This window comes from Oryza brachyantha, chromosome 3 (genome assembly GCF_000231095.2).
Source record: "Oryza brachyantha chromosome 3, ObraRS2, whole genome shotgun sequence".
NCBI classification, from domain to species: domain Eukaryota; kingdom Viridiplantae; phylum Streptophyta; class Magnoliopsida; order Poales; family Poaceae; genus Oryza; species Oryza brachyantha.
Window position 1 is genome coordinate 16,279,763 of NC_023165.2, and position 27,467 is coordinate 16,307,229.

The 27,467-nt window shown below is 41.0% G+C and overlaps 1 protein-coding gene across 2 annotated transcripts; it reads right to left on the reverse strand.

Moving 5' to 3' along the window:
* Positions 1-5,920: 5,920 nt before the first annotated feature.
* LOC102709548 (protein virilizer homolog) lies at positions 5,921-26,098 on the reverse strand. 2 transcript variants are annotated; one of them, XM_015835301.2, is made up of 29 exons: positions 25,783-26,098; positions 25,541-25,639; positions 23,092-23,180; positions 21,866-21,989; positions 19,680-20,351; positions 19,231-19,602; positions 19,045-19,146; positions 18,740-18,922; positions 16,786-16,927; positions 16,525-16,706; positions 15,947-16,032; positions 15,464-15,512; positions 15,319-15,385; positions 14,748-15,229; positions 14,556-14,655; positions 14,299-14,432; positions 14,118-14,185; positions 13,820-14,039; positions 13,515-13,730; positions 13,270-13,422; positions 12,373-12,426; positions 12,087-12,301; positions 11,932-12,001; positions 10,151-10,467; positions 8,955-9,120; positions 7,458-8,894; positions 6,574-7,356; positions 6,426-6,497; positions 5,921-6,288 (listed from the first exon to the last, which is right to left on the reverse strand). In XM_015835301.2, exons 2-29 carry the CDS (start codon positions 25,613-25,615, stop codon positions 6,268-6,270), a joined length of 6,651 nt encoding a protein of 2,216 aa, XP_015690787.1. In that variant the 5' UTR covers positions 25,616-25,639; positions 25,783-26,098; the 3' UTR covers positions 5,921-6,267. The 2 variants fall into 2 exon arrangements, with proteins under 2 accessions (XP_015690787.1, XP_006651539.1); XM_006651476.3 differs by having other exon boundaries at positions 7,458-8,885; positions 25,783-26,097.
* Positions 26,099-27,467: the final 1,369 nt, after the last annotated feature.

Consider the following 27,467-nt stretch of genomic DNA (forward strand, 5'->3'; position numbering starts at 1 on the left):
GCCGCTCTCGCTCACCGCCCGCCATCACCACGTGTGCCATCGCCTCGCGGACGCGTCCCCCCGCCTTCGCCGCCACCGGTGAGCAATTCCTCTCCCCTCTCCCCGCTCTCGTTCCTCTTCGCCACCGCCGCCGGGCTACACGCGCCGTCGCCGGACGCCGATAGCTGCTCGTTGACGCCGCCGCATCTCTGCACCATCGCCTCTTGCCACCGCGCGTCGTTGCCGTCTCGGCCGCCGCGCGCTGTCATCGCATCCCTGCACCTTGCCATCCCCACTGTCGCCGGCGTCTCACCGACATCGACCGTTGTCATGCGCCGTCGTCTCCGCTGCCGTTGTGACCGAGCGCCGTCGCCGTCACTGGACACGGCTGGTCGCCATCGGCTGAGCCGAGCCGAGGCCCCGCTCTCTCCTCTCCCCGGTTCTCCATCACCAGGCCGATGGGACCCAACCGTCAGCCACCACCCCTCCCCCTAGTCTCTCCCTTCGCGGGCCCCGCTGTCAGCCTCTTGCCCCCTTTGGCCTATGGCCTGTGGACCCCACTCTGTTAGCCCCTCACTCTCTCCCTCTGTCCCTATTCCCCGGGCCCACCGGTCAGTCGACCGGCCTCCTCTGTCTCTCCCCGTGGGCCCCATTTGTCATTCCCTTTGCCCCGCTGCCAAGTGGGTCCCCTCTGTTAGGTGCCTCTCCCCACTGACATCATTGCCTCTGATTAATTGCGCAATAAATTCAATTAAGGTTTTCTGTTTAACCCAGAAAACTTCTAAAATTCATAACTAATTCATCTAGTATCCGTTTTAGTCCATTCAAGTTTCATTATATCTAGAAAAATGCCAAGAATCCATTAAAAATAGTTTCTTTCTCTGTTTTAGTAGTTTTATAGTCTGTTTTGCTTGTTTTGCCTTGTTTGTCATAGGTTTTGACCCGTCGCAGGGCCGATCGTTTGTGAAGTCGTCGCCGAAGTTCCTCGTGGGTCTGAGCAAGGCATGTGACACCCTTCTTTGAACATATTGATCCCATGATTATAAAATCCCAATTTTACATTCAAACATGCATCGGTTTTAAATGTATTTACTTTATTTATCTATTGGGCAAATACCTTTATATCCGTTGATTCCCACTTGTTACTATTGTCATCCGAAGGTTAATTGGACTAGAAATAGGCTTAGGCAATGCTTAGCCATGCTTAGTTCAACTAGCTCACCAATTGTTATTTAATTATTGATTAGACTTTGATAGACCTTTAATGGTTATGATCATGATAAATCTCCCGATGCAGATTAATACAACTAAAATATTGCTTATGGTGGGCTGTGGGTGTATGGTTTTTAGAGTCGTGCCCATGGCAATTAAGGACCGGTTCTCAGGAAACCCTGTAAGTCTTACACGTACTAACCACAAGCCAGAATGGGCAACGGTGAGACTCGTAGTCTAGCTTGTCCCTGTTCGACGTACCGAGGCAAGGGTGGGCGTGATGGAGTATGGACGGGACATCGTGGTGTAACGATGGTCTCTGCTGCTTCCGGATTTACCTAGGCACAAGAGGGGGCTGCCCGACTTGGTGTAAAGGACGGGGCGAAACCTGAAGTGTGGTGCGATTGTCTAGGCAGGGTTAGGTGAAAAGTCTTATCATGGTTTCCGTACTGAGGTATCGTGGTGATACGTTGGGGCATGGTAACATGCTTGGGAGACATGCCTTGTGGGTAAGTTGTACACCTCTGCATAGTAAAACTATTCGAATAGCCGTGCCCGCGGTTATTGGGCGAACTGATAGATTCACTGGGATTAGTTGAACATTTAATAACCTGATTAATTTGTAACTAGTTTGACCCTGCTCAATGTGGTGTAACGTTGGAAGTGGTTTGGGTCTGTCGCAACGTGGTTTAACGTTGGACAGAGGGTTGACCCTGTCGCTACGTAGTGTAACGTTCAACAGTGGTTTGGGCCTGTTGCAACTGGCAAGAGCTGTGCGATTAGCACATGGCAATCATGAGACTTCATTCCTACTAGTTTTAGATCGTCCAATTTGACGTACTTGCTGATCAAATACCCGGATGTAACTTTAATATTTACCAAACATGATAGCATGGCGATCTTCTCATCCTTCGAAAGAGTGTGGCAAGCAGGTGGAAGGTACACTCTACCCGTCACTTCATTCGTAATAGGCTGAAGTTCACTTCCAATGTTCAGGTCTAGGCGTGCATTCAGCCTGTCCTTCATCTTTTTAGGCATATTGAGCAACAGGCCAGCCAAACTCTCGCACACATTCTTCTCTACATGCATGAGATCAATGAAATATCGGACCTCAAGGTCTTCCCAGTAAGGTAGCCACCAAAATATTATTTTTTTCTTCCACATACCCTTGTCCTTCATCTGACCACTCTTCCTTTTCTTTCCAAACTCATTACTTATGTCCTTCACCATGTTATGGACTTCTCCTGACAAATCCCTTGGAGCAGACTGAAGTTCCCTCTTGCCGTTGAAAATTTTCTTCTTTCTTCTAAATGCGTGACTTAGAGGGAGCCACCTCCTATGACCCATGTAGACCATCATTCATGATTTCTTCAGCCACCGGCTACGTGTATGTTCCATGCAATCCGAGCAAGCCTTCTTTCCTTTCATAGTTTGTTCAAAAAGATTACCGAGTGCAGGATAGTCATTAACGGTGCTGAACAAAAGAACTCTTAGATTGTAGTTCTCCTGACTATATGCATCTCATGTTTGCACTCCTTTCCAAAGAATCTCAATACCATCGATGACAGGCTCCAAGAACACATCGATATCATTGTCGGGTTACTTCGGACCTTGGATTAACAAGCACAACATAATATATTTTCTTTTGAAGCATAACCATCGCGGGAGGTTATAGTTTGCAATAAGAACTGGCCAAGTGCTGTGAGAACTACACATGTCTACAAAAGGATTCATGCCATCCGTACACAAAACTATCGTCATGTTTCTAGGGTCGACAGTAAAGTCTTTGTGCTTTTGATCGACATTCCTCCATTGCATCGAATCGGCTGGGTGCCTTAGTAATCTGTCATTCCTTCTCTCTGTGGCATGCCAACATACTATCTCCGCTTCATTGGGGTTGGCAAATATTCTCTTGAAACGATCATTGATGGGTAGATACCATACAACCTTCGCTGGCCAACCCTTCTTTGACTTCTTTTCCTCCCCCACACTTTTCTTTCTCTTGTACCGAGATACCTTGCAGACATAACAAGCATCTAAGTCCGCATATTGCTTGTAGTATAATACGGAGTCGTTTGGACAAGCGTGAATTCTACGAACCTCTAACCCTAAGGGACATAGAACCTGCTTTGCTTCATATGTCATCTCGAGCAATGTGTTCTCTTCAGGAAGCATCGCCTTCATTATTCCCAATAGTTCTATAAAACTCTTGTCGATCCATCCACTACTAGCCCTCAGCTTCATTAGGTCCAAGGTAGTTAATAATTTGGTGTATTTTGGTTTGCATTCGGTGTACGGAGGTGTCGTCAAGTCACTGACCAACTTGCTGAACTTCATAGAATCTCTCCCGTTGTATGTCGGGTCCTCAACGTCACGTAACATGTCTTGCAGCAGACCCGGTTCCACATCAACCATTTCACTACCCAATGGAAACGGTATAAACATATCATGCTTATCTTCATCTTCATCTCCTTCACGATTGTCTGCACCACTACTGTCAGGAATTGCACCACTTCTTGATTCTTGCTCTCCATGCTTCACCCAACGTGTGTATCTCTTCATGAATCCCCGAGGTATCAAGTGAGAGTGTACGTCCACTTTGCTTTCAAACTTAGACTCATTCTTACAATCGCTACATGGATAACACATGTATTTGTTGTTTCTTCTTTTCCTATCCTCCTCCGTGGTGTTCAAAAAACCTAATACGCCATCTCTGTACTCCTTGCAATGATGCTTCAGATTAGTCGCATATATCCAACTTCGATCCATCGCCAAAAAAACAAAATATTAGTTAACATTTATTTGCATGCAATGTTTGAGTTTATAGAGTGCTAATAATTAAACAAAATATTAGTTAATTTTTTTACTTACTTTAGGATTTTCATGTTCTCTTTAGAAAAAAATTACAAAAATTCGCCCCCTTACACCTCCCACTAGAATTGTGAATAGTGGGATAGTCTCTGACAAAATGACAAAATACAGGGTGAGTATTTATAGAGATAGCAAACAATATCTCTATCAAGCCAAAGTACGATATCTCCAACGGGCCACCGAATATCTCAATTGGGCGAAAGAACAGTGGCCGTCACATATGAGTCATCTCTGACGGGATGGATACTTTGGCCCGATTGATATGACTAAGACAATCTCAATAGGGCATACATTTGTGCCCGTCACAAATGAGTATATCTCTGACGGGCTCTAAGCATACGCAACTAGATTCGGCTATGTGACTACATCTACAACAAGCTTATTTTAGGCCCGACTGAGATGACCTCGTTCTGACGGCCCAAGTAGCCAAGGCATGTTATGGGCCATCATAGATGAGAGGATCTGTACTAGTGCTATTGGCTAAACGTTGTTACATCAATGTCCGATCGGTTGGTTTCTCAGTTACCTATGGGCTCGATAGTCGATTGGACTTGTTTTACTGTTCATCTTGTCCGTTACAGAATCAAACTGACTGACATGCCCGTGCACCTTCTGAGAATTTAGGTCTTGCACAGGAGCCGTCTAAGAGTGACTCCTAGGCCCTTCATGTGTGACACATCATTGATCACATTTCCGACATCAACACCTGGGTACATCAAATAGTTTGTAATTACACTTCAAATCTCACTGTTGCCCACTCTGGCTTGTAGTTAGCACAAAATTAACTTCCAGGACTTCATGTGAATCGGTCCTTACTTATCATGGGTGCAACTCTCAAAACCATACACCCACGGTCCACCATTAGTCAATATTTTAGTTGGCACTAACCCTGACTAGGTATTAAATCATTATCGCTATTGAAGTCGAGCAATGATTAAAGTATGTGATGCTACTTGTTCTAAGTAAAGCTAAGCATGATCTAGGTCTAACTCTGCTTCAATTACCCCGGTATAACATAAATAAAGTTGGATAAACAACGGTATAATAATAGGCTAAACCCAAAAAATAAATATAGTAAATAAATTGAATAAACGATGCAAGTTTGAATAAATAAAGCAAGAATTTTGTAATAATATGAGCAATATGAATATAAACTAGTAAAAGAAAACATTTTTCGTGAATAGTCATATTAACGAGGAAAACACTCGAAACATCTCATGTAATTTTTGCGCATGTGAAAATGAGTTCACACTATACAGTGTGAACTTAATTTTTTTAGATAACGTGCTCGTAAACACTATAAATATCTCCATGCCTAAGAAAGTGATTGATCATCTGTTATGAACTTGTATTCTTTACACAATTAATATTGCTCATAATAAAAGGCTTAGAAACATGAGTATCGCAATAGTTACGTGCCATAAACGCACGTGGGACCAGAGGAAGCAGTAGGGCGAAAAAGGGAGACGATTGAACAGATAGGGTAGGAGCCTGTGCTTCGACATGACGAAGGCATGCTGCTACCGACTACCGAGGCAGGAAGAGGGCATTCTCGTAGCGCTCGATTATTTTTGCGGCATGGGAATTATCAACGAATTGCATTGTATAAGAACAAGTTAACATACATAAAAACCAGTAAACCACTATATCAAGAAAAAGGAGTATATAAAACAACAGTGGATCACTACATAGAATCATTAACCAATGCCAACGCATGGGCATCTAACTTCTCAAATTAGCCATCAGTACATCTCAAATGTTTACTTTGAAACAAACAGATATGCATGTATTTTATTACAAAGTGTCATAAGTTTATTAGATTATATAAATTTATTGTAATGCAAAACTAATGGTCAGTTTTAAATTTTCAAATATAAATATTTATGACTGGAGGGTGTATTAGTCAATTATAGTATTCAGAACAAATAGCATACAAGCACAAAATACGGACACTGTATTTAGCAACTACATCAGAAGCTATATTAGCATCAACATTTTCGGTACACGCCTATGTTTGGATGAACTTATCAACCAATGTAATATCGGTCAAAAACTGACAGGAGGACCACACCAACCTACCTATTGCCAAGGCTCAGCAACGATAAATGTTGACACAATAATATTTGCTACACAGCTCATAAGTGAAAACAAACAAAAAGATAAGACGGTCAGACGTATTTAAGAGTCAAATCGCACCGAACCCTCTCATAGCTGGCCAATACGATCCTGTTTGTCAAATGGAAAGCAGTTAAGATCTGACAATAACAAAGCAAACCTTGCATTCGAGCTTAAAACATGATCGACTAAAGATACCATGCACCGTGCATCGTACTAAAAGAACACGCAAAATCCATTCATCTAACCTGAAGCATCTGCATGAGTTTTGGATTCTGCTCCAAAAGTTGGCAGAGTTTGTCCCGATCACTCAACAGATTCTGCAAGTAAAAAACGTCAAAATCAGTCAAGCCTTGGCACTGAGGAAATATTATTCCAAGAAAAATTCAAATAAACCTGAATAGCTTCTGGAGATGAAAAAAAATGGTTTAAATTCATCCCAGAGTCTGTCTGCTGTTGTGCACTCTGGTTCAGAGGTAGCGATTGTTCGGACACGTGTCCGGTCGGTTGCAAGACAGACTCCTGCTGAATCTGATGGAATAATTGCAGTTGTGGAACATGAAGCTGGTTCGGAAACTGCAATGGCACCTGAGCCTGAATAGTATTTAGTGGATATGGCATTGGCTGCTCTTGGTGTGGTAGTTGAAGAGAACCATGCTGTTGGAATGTTTGAGATGGATGTGGTTGCTGTGGTGGTGGTGGAGGTGGTCGTGATTGCATTGAGGAAATGGAAGCCTGGGGATTAGAAACATTCTGTGCAAGGCCAGATGAGAGTTGGATTTGAAGAGGGGTGCCAAAAAATGTAGGAGTTGAAGGTCTACCAATTAAAAATTGTGATGCAAGCGATGGTAAGGAATTTGAAGAAAGTGCACCAAGAGATGCAGGATTTGTCCCTAAAGTTGCATCACTAATAAGGGATGCAGGCGGAGAAGACTGGAGAACACCAGACACTTGATTATACAGTGCTCCAGGAGGCCCAGAGCTCATTGCAGTATGTTGGGTTGCTGAAACTGGCCGTAGAGGAAGGGGTGATACTGGCCGAGTAGATGAACCAGGGCTGAGGTGCTCCATAGGGATCCTATTTACTGGAAGTGCGTTCCACAAGAACTTGGCATCAACACTAGGCAATGTGTTTGATGACAAATCACTGGTGCATGGTAGGACATTATCAGTATGAACCTGGAAAAGGAAATTCATCTTGTAAAATTTAAATTGCAACAGCGAGTAAAAATAGCAGCTGAAACATCAAATCAAAACTTTAAAAGACACGTCTTTATTACCTGATGCCCCACAAATGAATGCATACTAGCATCAAAAGACTGCATCGGATAACTAGGAGGAAAATGTGGTGGCCCATCTCTAGAAATGTAAGATGATTGCCTTTGAATTGAATCAGGATTTTGTAGAGATGCAGAAGAAACTGGTGGGGGCATCGGTGGCAAAGGAGGCTGGTTGCTGGGAAGTGTACGATCATGTCCATGAGATCCAGATGACACAGAGCTCTCAGTCAGATTCTCTGGACTTCTTTTCCGATACACACTAGGAGGTAATTGTTGAAGTGTTGCTTGTGCAGCATGTGTCCTATGACCAGGTGTAACCTTCGATCCAGTAACAGGAGAGATAAATGGAGATTCGTCGGCACGATCATGGAACACAATCTTCTCTGGGCTAGAAACTGAAAACTTTCGCCCAGAAGGGATGTTAGCTTCATGACAAATTGCTGTCCGTGAAGATATGCCAGTTTCACAAGCTTCATCACATTCTGATACAACGGTGCCAGAAAACAAATTTCTTTCATTCAGCTGATTTTCTATCTCATCAACTACGGGACCTGGAGAGTTCTCCCCAACAATGACAGGTGGTGATTGCAGGCTGTCATCTGGTTGAGGAAAAGGAAGTTTATCCTCTGATCCTGACTCCTCATCAAAGATTATATTGATTTCTTGATCATCATCAAGATCAGCCTTTGCTTTCCTCGGTTTCTCCAGATTGATAGAGGCATTGTCATCCAAAGCTGCCTTACTTCTTACCTGAGTTGCATCACCAGATGGTGCTGTAACAGGATTTTGGCGTTCCCTCTGTCTTGCCATAAATTCATCTACATGAATGGATGGAGGCCTTCCACTAAGTGTTCCACGTGGAGTAGAACTTACAATATTTGATGCACTACTTGCACCATCTATGTTTCTCTCTCGCGCGACATAGTCATCAACATGCATTGAAGGTGGTCTACTTGTGTTTGGTTTGCGCTGGCGGAAATTGTCTCTACGTGTATGACCAATAGAGGCATTAGTTGTATTTAAACCTCGAGAGAACTGTCCAGTAGGTTCATGTGCTTGATTGTCCCTTACACGTCTACTTGCGCTATCTCCTAATGCAAGTTTTCTCCTGGCAGATTGGCCTGGCATTAGCTGTTTATCAAGAGAACAATCAGGCAACTCCCATATCATCTTCTTTCCAAATTCAGATGCTTGACACCCAAAAGGTTCTGCTGAATCACCAAAAGCCTTCCAGGCATTGGAAAATAAAAGAGCAGGATCATCATTTACTGACACAAAGTCTATCGAAGGCATCAGATGAGACGTCATGACAATATTGTGAAACACCCCAACTGGAATCACGCTTTCTTCAAGAGACATCCGTGCTGAAGCTGTGAATGGTCCAGAATTCTCAATAATAGAACATAGCAATCTGACAGAACTCCGTACCTGTGAATGCTTTATCAATGTGAGAAACAGGCCAGCAAAACTGATATATTGAAGATAAAACCAAAATACCTGATGCAAAAGAGGTTTTCCAACATAAGGCAACCAATTGTCAAACCCCTGGCATATACTCTCTTCAAAAGTCTTCAATAAAATAGTAACGTCATCAGAGGTCTCTGATGAACTAGGATCAAAGGGGTGCCCAAATAGATACCTCAATATGACGGTACCTTCAAGACTACCAACAGAAACAATGTGAGCATTTATGTACATGTCTATCCATAAAAAAACTGTTGAAGAAACTCCCCTCTACCATGAATACCACAGAGCTAGCTAACCCCCACCCTTGCACTAAAGCATTGGACACTGTGAGACAATGAAGCAGCCAAATTACCAACCATGGAAGCAAGAAGGGGGACACACCATCTGAGTCACCGCAGCACATGTTATCCGAGTCACTGATTTTGCCAGAACATTACTAGGGGCCTTCCTAAGTTCATAGCACGAAAAGGCAGACCAGTGGGTAAATTGGTCCATATATTGGCTCTTGGTTTGCCCGTTCAACCACAATTTAAATAGTTAACCGCGGTTCAAAACATTTATTTAAAAAAATTTGGATTAATCCTAACCCCATATTTAATAGTAACATAAAGGTCAAATAGAAATACTCTAAATATCCCATGTAGATGTTGACCTAGTTAGCAGAGCATCCCATGTGAGCACAAAGTTTTTTGTCCTCATCGGTTCACTGTTGCAGAAGCAGATTTCCAGCATAAGTCCATTGATTTACTTATTGAGTTGTAAAATCCCATTACAAGCAAGCATCAGCTAACTTAATGCTGAAATGCATCAGCATAAGCCAAATGATGGGTCTGTTTAGGTCCAAAGTTTGACTCACCCTTTGCTCCAAGCGTTTATAAACATAAATATGTGAATTCATTAGTTCGGGAGAACTGGCAGAACCACCCCCCCCCCCCCCCCACATACACACACAAATCTGAAATGAGTTTTTTAGTTAAACAAAACAATAAGCATGTAAAGATTTAACAAAACTAACATCAGCATTTGTACCAAAGTTAACATGTGTTTGCAAATGACCATAGAAGCAGTGAAGAAAGGTACACCTTAATAAAATCAGATGCAGTCTAGTGAAGTGCTGACCGCAAGGATATGCTTGGCATTCTTCCACATCAGAATAAATACGCAATTGATATCATCGGTTTAAAACATATTACTAAGATATTCAAAAGCAAGAAAATTACACTTACTTTTCACCAGACTGGCTGAGGGCAATAGCACCTAACGTCAATGCATAAACAATTTCTACCAAATAATCTGTTGGACGAATAGCACAAATATATTGCAGGAGACTCTTCCAGCAATTCAACAAAGGGGAAAAGCCACACCAATTATCCACCTTTGGCGCACCGTAACATGTATCACTCTCACTTTTTTCCTGCTTGTCTTTGTTAGAAGTTTGGATTTGTGAAAATATTGAAGCCACTGCATCGCTACAGGAATGGGAAGAAGCAACCTCCTTGAATGCCAGAGAACATGCAAACATATCACGTCCAACTGGCAGAACCTGACATGGCATATTACTGCGTCATAAGTGCCAGAATCATTATAAATATATATCTTTATGGATTAACAATATAACTTTAAGAATAGGCAGCACAGTATAAGAACAGAATTCTACAAAGATTTATCATCCGCATGCCTTCCTATTAAAATCATATTTCAAAAATTGCTGCATTTTTTTTTGCATTAGACGTGTCTTATGATAGGATTCCTGCGGTACCTAAGGATGATAACATGTTTTCACATGACTTTGGACAAATCCAAGGGGGGGCACAAAAGCAACACTAACCAAAAGGGGGGGACTGGAAAACCTTGCCCACCCTGACTTATTATATGTTGACACCCTCAATTTTAAGCAGTTAGAGATGCAAACAAAAATCCATAACCACAAGTGTTTCTTACAAATTCCATCACCACTGAGTGCATTATATTTGTAATTAAAAAGTTGCAGTTGCTGCTGTGTCAGACCAAAATATCAGTGACCAGATTTGCTTTCCCAAAAAAGTGTCGAACACTGTAAATCCCTCAACTCTACTAGGAGTTCCACTGTCATCCACAACTACAAAAATGTCCATTTTACATCCCACAACTACCAAAACCTGTGCAAAGGGACATCCAAATCTATTTCCCTGAGCAGTTTTTAAGGGTGTGTTTGGTTGGGTGGATGGAATATGGCAAGCGATGGATAGGGCAGCCACCCTAGGAATACTTTTCAGTGGGTCTGGCCAAATTAGCAACTTATTATTGTTTCTTGTTAATTACTATTAATTATGGCAAGGTTAGTAGTAATTAACATATTTTGTTGTTAATTAATAATTTATTATTCTCATTCCATCCAAGCAAACAAGAAATTGGCTCATCCCATCCACCCAACCAAACAAAACATGTATCATCCTATCCAACAAAACATGTATCCCATCCAACCTCACCCGCAAACCCAACGCACCATAAATGATGTAGCTGTCAGATCATAAATTTTACCATATAAGCAAGAATGTAGTAATCCTGCATAAGCAATGAGCTAACAAGTAGGGTTATTTCATAGCCTAGAAAACAAAATGGCAACATACATCATGTGGTGGTCACATGGCACCAAACTTTACATGAATCTATTGGATGCAGAGAAAATTCAATGGGTTGAGGGACAAAATTAGACTATGAAAATAGTCCAGGAACAGAAAATAAAATTTTCCTTTTTATGTGACTAATAAACTGAGCATAGAAATTCATTGATGACTTCTGGACTTCATGGAATTTAGTTTTTCAATGCGAACAAGAGTTCTGGGCAATCATTTTGGACGGACAACTAGAGAAACCACAACAAAACATTGAGCTACACATCCTGGCTTCAAATGTACAGGTAAGGTTGGAAATCAAACAAAGAAGCAGAAAGTAAATTAGTGGTTCCATAAGCATTTAAACTATGTTTGCCAAGCAGAAACTTATTCCAGACAGAAAAAAGTTGTACCTGGCATAACATCAAAAGGTGATACATGATAGAAGAGCAGTCTTCAACACAGGCACTCTCATTCCAAACCCTAGTTTCAATGATAATAGTTCGTTTTAAAATGCATTAGTGTGAAATACATCTAAAAATAAATAATAGCACAGCATATTACTTACTCTTCCACAGTAGTCGGCTCCTTACTGGATGGCCGGGGGGTACTAAACACCGATGCTATAGATCTCAACAAAGGAATCTTCCATCTTAGCATAAGGAGATCATTTCTGTAGACCCCTTTCTCAGAAATCATGTTATTCTCCATATGACACATATTACTGCAATCTTGTAAGAACTTTCTAAGAATCCTTGTGACCCCCATTTTCCGGAGCAACACCTAAATAACAAGAAAATGAGATGAGAAGAGAAAAATTGCTCATATGTCATGAATAGCAAAGAACCTCTCACCTTGCCATTTGGATGTTCTGACAGTTTTGCAATAAATTGAAGCAACTGATGAACCTGAAACAACAGTAATATTAAGCAACTGGTTGGTAATGCTGATTGCCAGCATCTGTTATCGCAAACCTTATGCAAATCGAACCTGCTCTGAAAATTCATACTTCAATGATTACTTCCAATCAGTACATAAAGATCACAAGCTCTATAAGGGCACGTTTGAATCCAAGAATGGAAATTTACTTGTTGAATACCAAACAGCAAAGCCATTATAGAAATAGAATTCAGTAGAAATTCAAAGAACTACATTTCGGCAGAATATTTTTATGTCCGGTGAACACTGACTTGCAACCAGATGGTTCTAACAGTACTAACGAAATAGATGAAACCAGTTCCCTACAAGCAGTTCAAGTAGACTGGTATTGCAATTGGCACAATCAAGGTATGCATTCTTGCTTCTATGGAATTAGTAGGATTTTTTTTTGTTATGGCAGCAATAACAATGGTTTTCTAGAAAGTAAGCATTGAGCAGCTGACGTGGCTGCCAACCTCACTAGACACACAGGGCCTATGCTCCCCCTTGCCCGCTTGTGTCCCAGCCAGTTTGCATCGGTGTTCATGCTGCTGACCACTGTCAAGCTTTGCCAATGCTGCCAGCCATATCTATGGCCCATCAGGCCAATAACAGTTGATTTGAGCAAGGCATTTTTTTGTCATGCTATCTTTCATGGGAGGTGCCTAGGTGGCACCTCTGTACACTATCTACCGTGTAGTGTCGTCTTGAACACTTGTTAGTCACACCCTCAGATATTATGAACTTACACAAATCTTAATTTTGAATTGCTCCCACCCAAGACTTTGAATCATGCATTCTAATAACAGCAAGCCATAATCAGTTCACATTACCTTGAAGATCTCTCCCTCCAACAGTGAAGTTTCATCAACTTTGTTGTTTAACCAAATAAAGATCGGACGAAGAAGAACAACAGCGCATTCCATCTTTTTGGAGGCAACACGGACAATAAAGATACGAAGCATATCTTGTATCACCATAAGGGCCTGTAACAGTAGTCAACACAAGTATTTACTGAGGTTGAAAGTTGTTTGCTACTTAGTGAGAAACACAACAAAAATTGAAAGCCAGGACATACCGAAGTAGCAAAATTGTCGATGACACATGCGAGTCGATCTAGTTGCGGCATCAATCTTACTAGTAGTATGGCTACATGCTCAGGGTGAAGGTACCAGTTCACATGTTTTTCAACTTGACAACCTAGGACTGTACCAGTACTCAAAGATCTAATGGCACTCAGAGAAGGAACCTCCACTTTCCACAGCCATATGCCTTCATCTGGGAAAAGATCACCCTTCAAATGCAGAAAGCCTGTTAGAAACAAATACGATTGTGCAGGGCTAATGCCTGTACTTCCTTCACAGAAACAAGCAAAAGACTTACCAGAAGGCAAAGGAGACTACATGCATCCTTTGGACCTAATGGTACTGCAGCATTAGTAGCCTCAACATTTTCAAGAAGGCAATGAAACAGACCAGGTGCCCAGTTATACAATGGCCAACAAGCAAGTGCTGACGTAACAAGATGGCAAACAACACCAAAACTGGCAGCAAAAGTAGGAAACATGAAGGACAAGTCTGCAGCACATGCTGCTAGTCTTGGGCTGAAAAATCAAAATTGCAGATGTATATCAGAGAGAGGGGGGACAGGAATGGACAACAGGGCTATATTGATGACCTACCTGACTTCTCTGTGTAACTGCAGAAGAGCAGTAAGAAGCTTTTTGTTGCGATACTGTTCCTTTGTTTCCTTCAAAATAAAGAAATACAAAATTATTGGAATTAGTAGCTCGAAGCACTAGCAAGTGTACACAGAAGCCTACAAATGATCTACATCACAAAGAACAGAAGATAGCATCTTACATTTAATATGTGAAGAAGATTTATCAGCAAGACAAGTGAGGGAATCATGAGATCAACAATGGTTTGTTCATGAGTTCGGTCTAGAAGCAATTCCGTGGTAGAACTGAGTTCAGCGCCTTCATCCACAAGGTAATCTTAAAGAAATATACACGTGGCATCAATTAGACAGAAATAGCATGTGAAGCTTACTGCATCACATTAAAAATATATACGAATGGCATAATGAAATTTTGAATAACAAAGTACTACATGCTTACCATAACTGTTGGACAAGCGTTCAAGCATAGACTTGCCGTTCATCAGGACTACATATAAAACATTGATTGCGCCTTCTTCAAAAAGGGATGAAGCTACAGCCTTCAAAACAGCAAAAAATAAAAATGTTATCCACTCTTTGCAAATAGGAAGTCAAGGACAAATGGGTTTTTTTATCAGAATGAGCTTCTTACCTTATCTTCCGAAATGAACGCCAAAATGCGGAGAGCTGTTGTTAATTGAACAACAGATGTGCTGCACAAAGCAACTCCATCAAAGTATTTATCTGCAACAAGCTTACCCAGAAGATTATCAATGACTTGAGCATCTGCAGTATTATTTGAATCTGCAATTACATTCTCAACGTCCATTGAATCTGACACAAGCACATTTCCTGACGAAAGATGAGCATCTCCACCAGCAGCTAGAATAGCGGAGTAACGGAGAAGCCCAACAGCACCATTTCTCTTGTACACAACACCAGCATCAATCCATTCCAGTAACCTTGTTGGAGCATCTTTCCTGTTTGATCCAGGAGAAGATGAATGCAAGGCCTTGTGGAGATCGATAGCAAATCCAATCCATGATTTAAGTGATGAAGCAGTTGAATCTGCAACCAGAACTTCAAGAATTTCCGCAGCCGAATGGAAGATGGCATGGCCCAAAGGAGACCCTCCTGATATCAGTTAAGTCAGCAAGGATATGTGAGCCCTATTCAAAACCCAAAAAATGAAATGAGTAGAAAAAGATAAAAAAGTTACTAACCATTTTTAGTCATGATTGAATCAAGGTCATTGTAAGAAGAGAGAGAACTCAACAGAACTGATACTGCCTGTAATAGAAATATTTGTCATTCAACATCTCAAATAAGTTGCATATACAATTACCAATGCAGAAAAACAATACACACCTCAGGGAAGAATCCAAGAGTTAGTAAAGCTTGGCGACCTGAATCAGACCTGCATCACTTGTACTGTTTATAAACCTGTGCATAATAGTCCATGAAGGAAAGTCTATAGAAAGAACAAAAAAAAACAGCTTCTTTGACATTTCCACATGCAAGCAACATTACAGTATGTTTCATTATAAAGATCAAAGTTTTAGATATTTGACCAGACATCTGAAAGATTAAGAATGTGGGTTAAAATTTACACTATTGATAATTTTAGAAAATTCTTCATTACAGAAACAGGAATATGTTTGCTGCCCAAAAATATCGACTCTTCACTAGCCAAAAATAGTAGGCGAGGCGAGGCGAGGCGAGGCAAACTTAGCCGCTGACTATCGAACTGGGCCAAGATAATATCGAAATGGCAATGCATGGACTTAATAATTAGTTATCAGTAAACACATTTCATATATTACAGTAAACACACGTGACTTCAACACTGACCTCGAAATAGCACAAAGTTCCCAAAGAACCCACAAAAGCTCATCAGAATTTGGAGGAACAGCAAGTAGCCTATTGGCAGAACTTCCCTACAGACCAAAATAATTCAAACATCAATATGAATAAGCAACGTTGAAAGTTGCAAGTTTATTGAGTTGTATACATATAAACTATGTTTCTGAAGCAAATTATATGTAAATACTATCATTACAAACTAATGTTACAGCATTTATAGTGCGGATGACATGATGGGTAGAAAGATAGGATTGATGATTTTAAGTCACCACAAAGTTGAGGTCAAACAAGCGTAAAAGATAGTGAGAACATGTACAAAACAATACACGGTGTAAATTATGCAGCAAGGCATTTATACAGCTAATGATTCGAGCACAACCAGGCAAGATAACACTTCTTAGGTGAAATCCACCCTGCATTTTCACCAAATGTGATGTCCTGACATAAACCATTCTTCCATATTCACATCCTAGTGGCGGTGTCTACCATATTCAGATATATGCCAAAAAAAATATTTTCAGCGTAAGAAAAGGATAAAAATTCTCATGTGGTAAGCCTGCACAGACCACTTTAAGGTGTAGCTCTGTGATCATTGCAACTTCCTGCGGGCGGCAGAAGAATCCTTTTGACAGAAGATTAAAAGCCTGCCTTAGAGTCATGCATTCTGTTTTACTCATATCTTCACCATCTTGAAGGGACAAAAGTATAAGCTCAGTTGCTTCAGGCTGACCAAGCAAGAAAGATAACCCTGCTAACAGAAGAGAATGATTCCGTATCACAATGTACAAAAATGACGAATCCCAATTTTAAGGAACTACTAATCAAACCTGAACGACAAAAAAGAAGGGAGAGGACGATGGTTTCAATTGATGATGCTATCTCCATCAAAATTTCAGCGGCAGGTCCACTAGCTAACCGCAGTACTGGTGATGATAACAAGGCTGCTGACAGAGGGAAAAATCCCCTTTCCTGTTTTGAAAAAGAATACCAAAGTGAACACACATTTCTGAAAAGTGTGATGTCTGCTGACACTGTTGCATATAAGCATTAAGCGTACAAGAAAACCTTCTCACACAGGTCAAGAAAACCCCCGAACCCCTGCCCCACCCTTGCATAGCGGCACCGTAGCCCATGTAAGAACGACCGACGACCTGGGCTTTTAGACCACCTTTTATAAATGATGTTTTGCTTTGGACCACCCCTTTACCCATGTTTTTACTTTGGACCCGGTAATTTTACCTTTGTGGCACTTTGGACCACCCACAACTCGTTTATCCATCTATATTCAACTTGTCAAATGTCAAAGAAATAGTATGCATACAGCAGCGGGAGTTCATTGACAAGTAGGAACCAACGTGCTTAATATACTTGAGATTGTTCATAAACTTGAGAAGGAAGTCAGGGTGGCCCAAAGTACAACAAAGGTAAAATTACCTGGTCTAAAATGCCCAAAGTGAAATTTACTCTAATATTTACAAACTTCAGTATAATAATTCTTTATGGGTCTGAAAAATAAAAGAATAGGATATAAGTTAATATAGTAACCAAAATTAAGGTGTTGGCCTGTTGGAACTTGTCCAACAACGCAATCATCCGGTCCACAAAAAGATGAAAGCAGAGTTATCAGGGCTCGAAAACAGGTCTCGGAGTCGACTCAGACTTGGGTGTTCGATTCAGCAAGTTCAAGAAAATAAGATTCGGGGACTCGTCTGATATACATATTTTTGTAGAAATATATATATAGTATATGGCACAAAATATAATATCCTTACTTTACAGTGGTGTACTTGTAAAAGGTAGCACATGCTACAGTTGTTGTCTCTGTCTTCTCCTTGCACCTTGCACCTCTCCTAGACTCTCTCTCTCCCCCACTGTTGGCTTTTTCACTAAGCAGTAGGGGCTGCCCCTTGCAACTCTCCTAGACTGTCTCCACTACTGCTTTTCACTCAGCAGGAGGGACGACGCACACACACATCGACATGGTAAAAAAAAAATATTTGGACTCGCGGGTCCCAGTAATGTTGGATAAAAATATTTGGGACTATTAAGCAATGTATCCATTTCATATACAATAAGCTATTATCCATGCTATCGTGTCATGAAATAATAACATGTATTAATTTCAACAAAAGCAGGAATTGTGTATTGATGACAAGCATTATGTAAAGAATGCATTCACACGTTGGGCCACATAGTGTTAGCAAAGTTTCATTTCAGACCACCCTTTGGGAATTTTTTTTCACTGTGAACCAGGTACCATTCCTTTGTTGCATTTTAGATCACATCATCCCTCACTCTCTTCACTTGAGACTCCCCGCTTGTCTCCTGGATAAACATCAGCATGGCAGCATGAATCATGGCCCAATGGTGAAGCAGCCTGGGGAAGCTTGGTCCAATGGTGAGCTTGAAGACAGTGTTGAAGGCCTTATAGCCAATAACAATGATTCCAAGAATATCTGGGGGCTGAGGCTCAGGATTCAATTTCTGGCAGCTCAGCCTAGGCTCAGCAAAGGGCACCAGCAGCCAGTGGTGTCACTCTGGCACGCTCCAGGTAGTTTTTGCTTGAGGCTAGTGCACAGCACACAGTACCAAAACAGAGAGATGATGGTGCAAGGAGGAAGCCAGATGGAGTTTGAGGAGAATAGGAATGGGTAAGGGTAAGGGTAAGTGAAGCTTAATATGTGCCCATATCCAACTCTCTCTTATATAAATCTTCATAAGGATTTACAACGAATGGAGGTAAACCACGAAAAGAACAAGAAGTGTTATGGACAGTATTACCTGGATAAGAGATAACATGTATGGATCAGCATCAAACTGCAGGAAACTGTATTTCGAACAAGTTATAAGACCAACTGTTGAGTTGTATGACAATAGACCTTCCAAATCACCAAATTTACATATTCTTCTAGTAGTAACGACTGGTGAAGGATCTTCAATAGGACCACACATGTTTATCACTTTCTGCATAGACATTTGTCAGTATAAAACTACAGATAGCCCACTTCACATGCATGGAGAATGACAGGACATACATATCCTGTGTATTGATATTAGCCTGATAAAAGACATGTTTAGAAACATACCAGCAGTTCAGCTAGTTCAATACTTGCAGAACTAAGAAATTTAACTCCATCAGTAGAAAGTTCTTCAGAAGGTAGGTTTGACACAATGGTTACCACTGCAGACTGCAAATCAACTATAAGCTTAATATGATATACACAATACAAAGAAAAAGACAAATGGTTTGGTATTGAAAGAAATATCCAGACCTCATATCTTGATAGTATCTCATAAAAACGCAAGCGATGTAGAACATATGTAGCAAGACAGGCAATATCATGTCTTTCCTTTTCCAGTAGAAGCTTCAATAAAGAGCAGTAGCCAACACTGCTGCCAACAGGTATATTGTTGTTATCACTTCGTGGCCACCATCCCAAGAAAGCTTCACATCCAACAACATGCCGAGTAGCATGTTCAACAATACCTAAGAGAAGCAGTGTAGTAGCTGGACATAATGGGGTCTTCCAACAAAGCAGGTTAATGATTTGGTCCATCCCACCAGCATCAACAAAATAAAAGCAGCTCTCTTTTGAGGAACACAGTAGGACAACCAAACTCAAAGAGAAAACTAGTAGCTTACTCTGAAATTAAAAAGGCTTAAGATAAGTAGGCCATGTAGTTACATTAAACAAGTAACGAAAGTTGCTAGATGAATTACCTGAAAAGGGTTCTCTAGATCAAGTAATGAACAGTTCCTGTAATATGGGAAATGATTATCAAACAAAGCAAATATGTCCTTAGTCGTAGGCAACTCTTCTAATCTGAAGGCAAGGCCATTATAATCAAATGCACTAGTGTCTACAATAAAATTGACATTTTTCCAAATGTCAAAGAGCTCATTGCTAGCTTCCATTAGAAGACTGCCACTAGTTCCCTGAGAATCGACATTATCCTTGGCAAAGCAATTTGCCAAGTCTTGATTCCAATTGTGTGACATGCAGTTAGTGCTAGCAGAAACATATTTCAAAACAGCTGAGATAACTTCACTTCCTAGGTTAGGAATAAGATTTTCCACATTTGGTATCTGATACATTGTAAGAGTTAAATGTAGAATTTTCTTCACTTCAATAGATAAATCCAATTTTGTAGCTTGCGAACTCAATGGCTTTAGTGAAGATAATGATTCTTCAATTGTAAATTTGGATGAATGTAGTGCTGGTGGCAAGTCCTCAAGCTTTCCCTCTGATGGAGAACTAACCACATTCGCAAGAGAATGATCCAGATCTAGTTCTATGTTGAATTGACCAAGGTCTTCAGCAGTATTCCCATAAATTACAAGAGTAAGGCTACGATAAGTTCCACGAAGCACTAAATGATTTGTAACAATAGCCTGCAAAAAGAAAGGAAAATTGGCTCATGCAGCAAACTAAAAAAGTAAACAATTAAAGGCCTACCACTTGACAAAAATCTATGTAAGTGCCAGAACCTGCAGATGGAGCATTTATGTCCCTAAACTTGTGTAAGTTACTGGAGGCATATTCAAACCCTACTTTGCAAATGACCATGATATAGCACTTAAACCCTATATAGCTAGACAATTTGTGATATGCTATCTTAAATCTAGCATTTCTGCACCCCTTCCCCCATGGAAGACAAATGGTAAACTAGAAAATCCTGTGGAGAAAGGTTTTTTATTTGGGATTTTCTAGTAGTTCTGTGGGCATGTCTGAAGGTATTAGCAAAATAGCCTATAAGTTATGGGGTTCTTTGCAATACATTCATGTAATTTGGATCGGAGTTGAATCAGCACATGAACATGGTTGACACTTGACAACACAAAACCTTTGCCTCATGGCAATTAGAGGAAAGAGCAGGGGGTGGGGTGGTTCGCCAGGAGGGCCACCAATGCTGGCATAGCTTTCTTCGCCTGCTTATCCCACTGGCCAAGCTCCCTCATCCACGCTGTGGAAGCTCTGTGATTTAATTCCATTTATCCCATCCACTGAACAGCCCTGCTGCGCTCTGATTTCAACTTATCTTTCCTCCCAATACCAATCTGGTCTGCTAATCATTTATTTGTGTTGTTCCATGCCTCCTTTTTTCTCTGATTTGCAGTTCTCTTGCCTATCAATCCCCAATCTTCTCTGCCCCGAGGTACTCTTTGCTCCCCATGCTTCATCTGCTGATCTGCTCTGCTCTATTCTACATTCTACTCTGCACCGTCCTGCATCTCTACTGCCCTTCGCCATGCCTTCGACTCACAACAGCATCACACAGCCTGCCTGGAAACCCTCAGGTGTCATGGTCACTTAGTATGCAGTGACAACCATGCAGATTAATGTACTCATGCAATAAAGGAGTGTATTAATTTTGTATAGGTTATATCAGAGGTGGAAGTGGATACTCCAAGATGTATGATATAAAATGTATTATATCATGGCAATAGTCCATAAACATTCATTCATTCTGCTGCATTTGGATTGGACAACTGGACATAAACGTGAGTTTTCCTGCATGATCCAATCAGTTGGTTATCGAGTTTTCCTAAGGCTTTTCTAGAAGTGGGATAAGACTAAGAGATATGTTTTCTGTTAGTCGAGGAGATATGAACAAACTCCCACTTCAAAATAGCATATGTAATACTAACAATTTGGGAATGCCTAGACCTTGTTGACTCATTATACAAGTGTTGGGGACATAAATGGACAGACTTCAGTTCAAGGGCCCAAATTACACACTGCCATTACAAACCAGCGCAATTTACTTGGTAAAATAACCCAAACATTGAAAATGCTGCCTGTTGCTTCAGAACTGGAGTAGGGTCCATTGAACTAAAGAAAAAGAAGAGAATACAAATACCAACTAAGAATATGGACAAAGTATACTGAGAATCAGATTCTGTACCTCAACTTCTAGCACGTTGGATGAAGAATGTGAATACAAGAAAGGCTGGCAAAGGCGCCTAAATCGGGACTCCCCGTCGCAGTGAACAAAGACTTCCAAAGCAAATGAAGGTGGGGATGTAGCACTGAATATAAAATGATCAATGTTAATTAAGGAAAATGACTTGTCACCATGAACAAAGAGTGAGAAATGATTGTTAACATATAACAAAATGTGAGTGCATATTCTTCAGTCTTCACATGGCTGACTTAGTAACAATTCTCAAGATCATAGAAACTGGAATCTTGTGCTTGTGCTTAAGTAAAATTTTAAGTGTCAACAAGCAGGCATTAGCTAAACATATTTAGAAAAAGTATGTTTGGCGCCATTGACTTTGGACATTTGTTTAACCATTCGTCTTATTCAATTTTTTTATTGCAGAAATGCAAAACTATAAGTCATTTAAAGTACCTGTAATGATAAATAAATTGCAGCAAAATAGATGATAACTTTTTCTTATTTTAGTAAGACAAATGGTGAAACGTAGGTCCAAAGTCGAGAACATCAAACATAAAAACCCAAGGGAGTAAATCACAAATCAGGTAATTACAGCATGTTCTGTCTGCACATTAAAAATGCAGAATGTCCTAGTGGAGTTACAAGCTACTGAAAATTTCCTCAGAAAAATGAAATGGCATATTGCTGTTGAGTTCACAAAAAAAAAATGTTGATTTCCAGCTAGGGAACCTAGAGTGTTTTCCTCTAGTCATGTGGTAGAGTTATCCACCTAAAAGTCAAATCACTAAGAAATATAAATGTTCATAGCCACTAGATAAGTATTTACAATAAGGCCGCGTTCGTTTGCTCCCCCTTAGTTAACTTACCCCCTTGTTTTCCGCACGCACGCTTCCCAAACTGCTAAACGGTGTATTTTTTGCAAAACTTTTCTATAGAAAAGTTGTTTTAAAAAATCATATTAATCTATTTTATTTTTTTAATAATTAATAATTAATTAATCATGTACTAATTTATTACTCCGTTTTCCGCGCTGGGTAAGTTAACTTACCTCCTCCACAACCGAACGCGGCCTAAGTGGTTGCCGTTCTTAACAGAAAACAACCAAATAAATTACACACACACACATCTTACCTATACAGGGGATGCACATGGAGACACACGTTGATTTCATGTTATAAAAGAAGATAAAATACATATGCAAAACTATATACATGAGAAGTGTTTCTTACCCTACGAGAGATATGTTTGGTGTAGAAGGAGAGGCGTTCTGCTCAAGAAACTCGCAAGCAGTGATCACAACAGGTTCAGAAAACAACACCTGAGTGATACAGCAGAATGAAATGAGCTCAAGGACAGAAAATACAATATGAAGTCAAAGAGGCAAAATGGAGAGGCCCCCTCCCTCCCTCTCTCTAAGCATAAGTTCTAAAAAGTCCTGAACACCCTGGAATTCCAATATTGAGTAAGCAAATGTCCCAGCGGTGAACACTTGTGTTTGTTTGGTTCCTATGTGTGGTTAGTAGTTAGTATACTATGTAACAAAGCTTCCTTCAAGTCTTTATTTTCTGAAGTTTTACCACATTTAATATGATAAAAAAAAACTGGCAAATTTCTCTATTATGAAACAAGTGTTGTTCTTTGTTAGGCATGCATAGTAATCTGAAATGAGTCAGCAATAAGAAAGATCAAACTGATTACTGATTAATTAATTAATAAGACATTTTTGTTTAGTAAGGTTACAAAATCAATTGATGCCATTTGTAGGTATAAAGGTGCATTCCGTTGTACTAAAAAGATATAACAATCATGGGGTCAAAGGTATTCAATCTACTCTATGGTACGTCAACTATATTATATTTTTGAATTACCGCAATACTGATCAACTTGACTAGGTTGTCTCAGGTTTAATCTTTTTGAGTTGTGACACACTAGCATGGACGAAGCACTGTGATGTCACATGCCCATAAAACTTAAAACTCTTGGGCAAGTTACCCCTTTCATAAAGCAGAGAGAAGTGGAGCCACACGGTGTTGGAAACATGGGCATGGATTTTATAATTCAAAGCAGGGCAACCAACAGATATGACTGCTAGGTGTGATTTATGAAGCCTGGATTTTACATACTAAAGTTCCAGAAAAAGTAGATCAAAATATCTTTATGATAATTTTGCATATGCCACTAACTCATTTATCACATATGCCACAAGTCCACAAGCATGCTTTGCGCATAAGCCATTATATGTCATATTCCATTCAACACAGCCATTAGACATATGGAAAAAGTTTATCTTTTGACCATGATCACTATGCGTGTGTGTGTGCTGTCTGGACACATCATTCCATCACAATGTAATGATGTCATCGCTAGCACAGCTACGCTCACAACCACAATGTGCGCAGCTGAAGCAAAGGTGAATGCATCTTATATAAGGTTTACTCTTTATATATTAGAACAAAGGGTGCTACATCATTAAGTTGGTTTATATGTCATTTGCACAAATGCTTGCCTGAATTAAAGGAATAGAAGAAGTGCACGTGTGTATAGAGGATTAAATAAGTTGATTGGGGACCAAGTCAGAGTCTTCTACAAGTGTTTATCATTGCCACCACATCATCAACGGGCCAAGGCAAGATATATAGTTCAAGCTGGACATTTCTGCAACCTAATTCGGCCTCCTGAAAATCCTCAAGTTAAAACACATATACCTGTTGATCCAGAAGTCTGTTTGGAGCCACTAGTTGATGGAATGGTCTCTGGGTTCTCTTTCCAATAGATTCAGCCTCATCTCCAAATTCAACGCTAGTCAAACGCAATTGCCAAAATAGTGTCAAACTATCCCTAGATAGTTAGGGACCCCTTTAGGATTCCTTGGATTTTGTTTATATTAATATTTAGCCATTGCTACTTTACCTTGTATCTTTCCATGTGAGCTAGACCGCCTAGTTACTTGTCTCCAGAACCCCCACCTTATTAAGTATCTCAATTTATGTTGAGCTACAACTTCGAAATTCCTAATTGCAGTTCAAATTGATTTTATCTAGTTATTTCTTCTCTATCTCTATTTGCTTTGTAGGATCAAGGTTAATTTGCACAACCCATGGAGAGGTATATCGAATGCTAAGGCGCAACACAATTCACTGACAGATGGAGCCACCCCTGTTCATATCACAATGTACTCCTCATTTCCTTTGTTCACATTTTAAAGTCTTCCTTTCAAATTATGATGGCCTTTCGACAATGCTGCCATGCCTCTTATTCCACTTTGTCAAAACCATTGACCATTTTCGTTTTTCACTTCATGGATAAGACCCTAGTGCAGTGAAGCACACAAAAAATAAAAAAAAAAACAACAGCTCCCAGGAGCAAGATTGACCTTTCCCCATGTGGAAAAGGTCTATGTTGGATAGTGCGCAAGATTTGTGGCATACGTGGGTAGTAAACCTTTTGGCAATATTTATTGCATACAAGCTCTTTGGAAGAACCTGTACTTAGAACCAGCTTGCAGTAGTAAGTAGCCCTGACCTTCAGTCTAATCGTGCGCAAGATTTTTTAGCATTAACAGTCCGACGGAACAGGACGAACAATCAAGCCAAACGTATTATCACAACGAGGTACTAGCAAGATTTGATTACCGCAAGCACAGCAGATTAAGGGGGACATAGGTTTTGGAAAGCTTACCTCGTCTACATACTCATCCAGCTGGGAGTGGAGGATCGTCTGCGCAAACAAAACCGCAGGCTCCGGGCGTCCCATTGCTTCGGTGAGGGACGGACCTAGCTGTATATTAATATTAGGGTTTAAGGAGAAGAGAAAAGCTTCCAGATCTAGAAAATGAAGAATAGGTTAAGGCAAAGAAATAAAAGGTGTGATAGAGAGAGGGATGAGAAAGCAAGAAGATGTACGTCCGCGCGGGTGCTCACCGGAGGCGGAAGCAACACGACGACGGCACCGCTGCTCGCGGGGTGGAGATGGGCGCAGGCGGCAGCGGGCGAACCCGCGGGAAGACCTCCGGGAGTCGAGACCGAGGGGGCGGGGAGAACGACTTGGGCGCGCAATGAGTCAGGCGAGAGTAAGCCGCGGAAGTAGCAGGACGACGGCACTACTGGTCGCGGTGACGGAGATCGGCCCCAAGGCGGCGCCGCGGCGGGCGGTAGGAAACGGGATGGGTGTCGAGGAAAGGCTGTCCCGGCAATATATGGACTAGGCCACAAAAGCAAGGAGTAGGCGGGGAGCCGTAAATTTGCTGTCACTAGGTTGGGTATGCAAGGGCTTGTTTGGTACTGTTCTTCTCTGGTTATTTTGGCTCTACTCCATTGGCTTCACTCAGGAGCAGGTCTCCTAAGGAGTCTGTGAAGCTGGTAGTTTTGTTTGACACGCAGCATAGCTCTAGCTTCAGAAACATTAGATTTATCTGACAAAGGTCAAGTATATCCCTAATCAGTAATTGGTGTCTGTTTTGATATATGCGAAACTTGTGTAATCGATGTACTATGATATAGAATATTATAAGATTTTATAATATGATGTAGATTAATATAATTGCATCAGTGTATAACTTGGAAAGTAAAACCAACGTAGACATGGTCATATAAATGTTACAGGTTACAACTGCACTTCAAGCACACTACTAACATCATATGAACTTTATATCAGTGTCCAGTATCTGATAGCCTGAAACAGCCATCGAAGCTAGCATGACTCGTCAAGTTTTTTATATAAATCACACAAAAAACAAAGAACACACACGACATCTACACGGAGCAGGTAGAAAATAATCATGTTATTTCTTCCATCACTTGCCACCGTCACCGCCGAAGAGGTAGTCGAGCAATGAGTTGCTGCCCGGAGCAACATCCACCTTGGTCGACGGCCGTTCCTGCATTCCTCATTAGCGACCAACAGCATCCACCCAACTGGCCACAGCTCCAAGGCCCCTGTCGGCGGCCACTCGAACGTCCCTGTCGGACACAGCCGCAGAACCTCGTACGGGCACCGCCCCAGCGCCTGTGACGGACATTGCCCTTTTGCGGACACTGGAGAAGATTGGGGGGCGGTGGAATATCTAGGTCATCAAGTAGAGGAATACCGGATCTATCCGTTCCATCCATCAGCTCGCCAGAATCGCCGTCGTGGCGGCCGAATTTGGTAGCGGCGTGGCTAGGGACAGCTTTGTATGTGGGTGGCACATGGGAGGGAGGAGCGGGTGATGCAGAGGGGTCGTCATCGTTGATTTGCAGATGGCAAAAAAAAGAACGAATCGTTACGTGAGTAAGCGGTGGCATTTGAGGGTAATTACCTCCCAACTCCGTGAGAATATACAAAAGTCTGATTCGTGGAGTACCCCTTCAGGAGCTCCAAGAAAAACGTGGAGTTGGGCCTTACCTCTACCTTTTTCTCGAAGCAGAATTTCTGGAGCTGAGCTTGTTTGGCTGGTTGTTTTGGGAGTGGAGTCGCATAGGTTAGAGTAGAGCAGTCCCAAATAGGCCCTAAGAGTGATAAAATATTAAATTTTCGGCCAATAAGCCCATTACGCTTAGACCCTGTTTAGTTTCTAAAAGCTTTTTCCCAAAAACATCACATCAAATGTTTGTAAACCTAAATAAAG

Excerpts from the sequence above, each read along its gene's own strand:
- LOC102709548 (XM_015835301.2), bottom strand. The coding sequence starts at position 25,615 with ATGGGACGCCCGGAGCCTGCGGTTTTGTTTGCGCAGACGATCCTCCAC. Across the intron at positions 15,513-15,946 it reads GAACTTTGTGCTATTTCGAG|GTCTGATTCAGGTCGCCAAG; the intron begins GTCAGTGTTGAA and ends CAAGTGATGCAG. Across the intron at positions 14,433-14,555 it reads ACGCTTGTCCAACAGTTATG|ATTACCTTGTGGATGAAGGC; the intron begins GTAAGCATGTAG and ends TATTTCTTTAAG.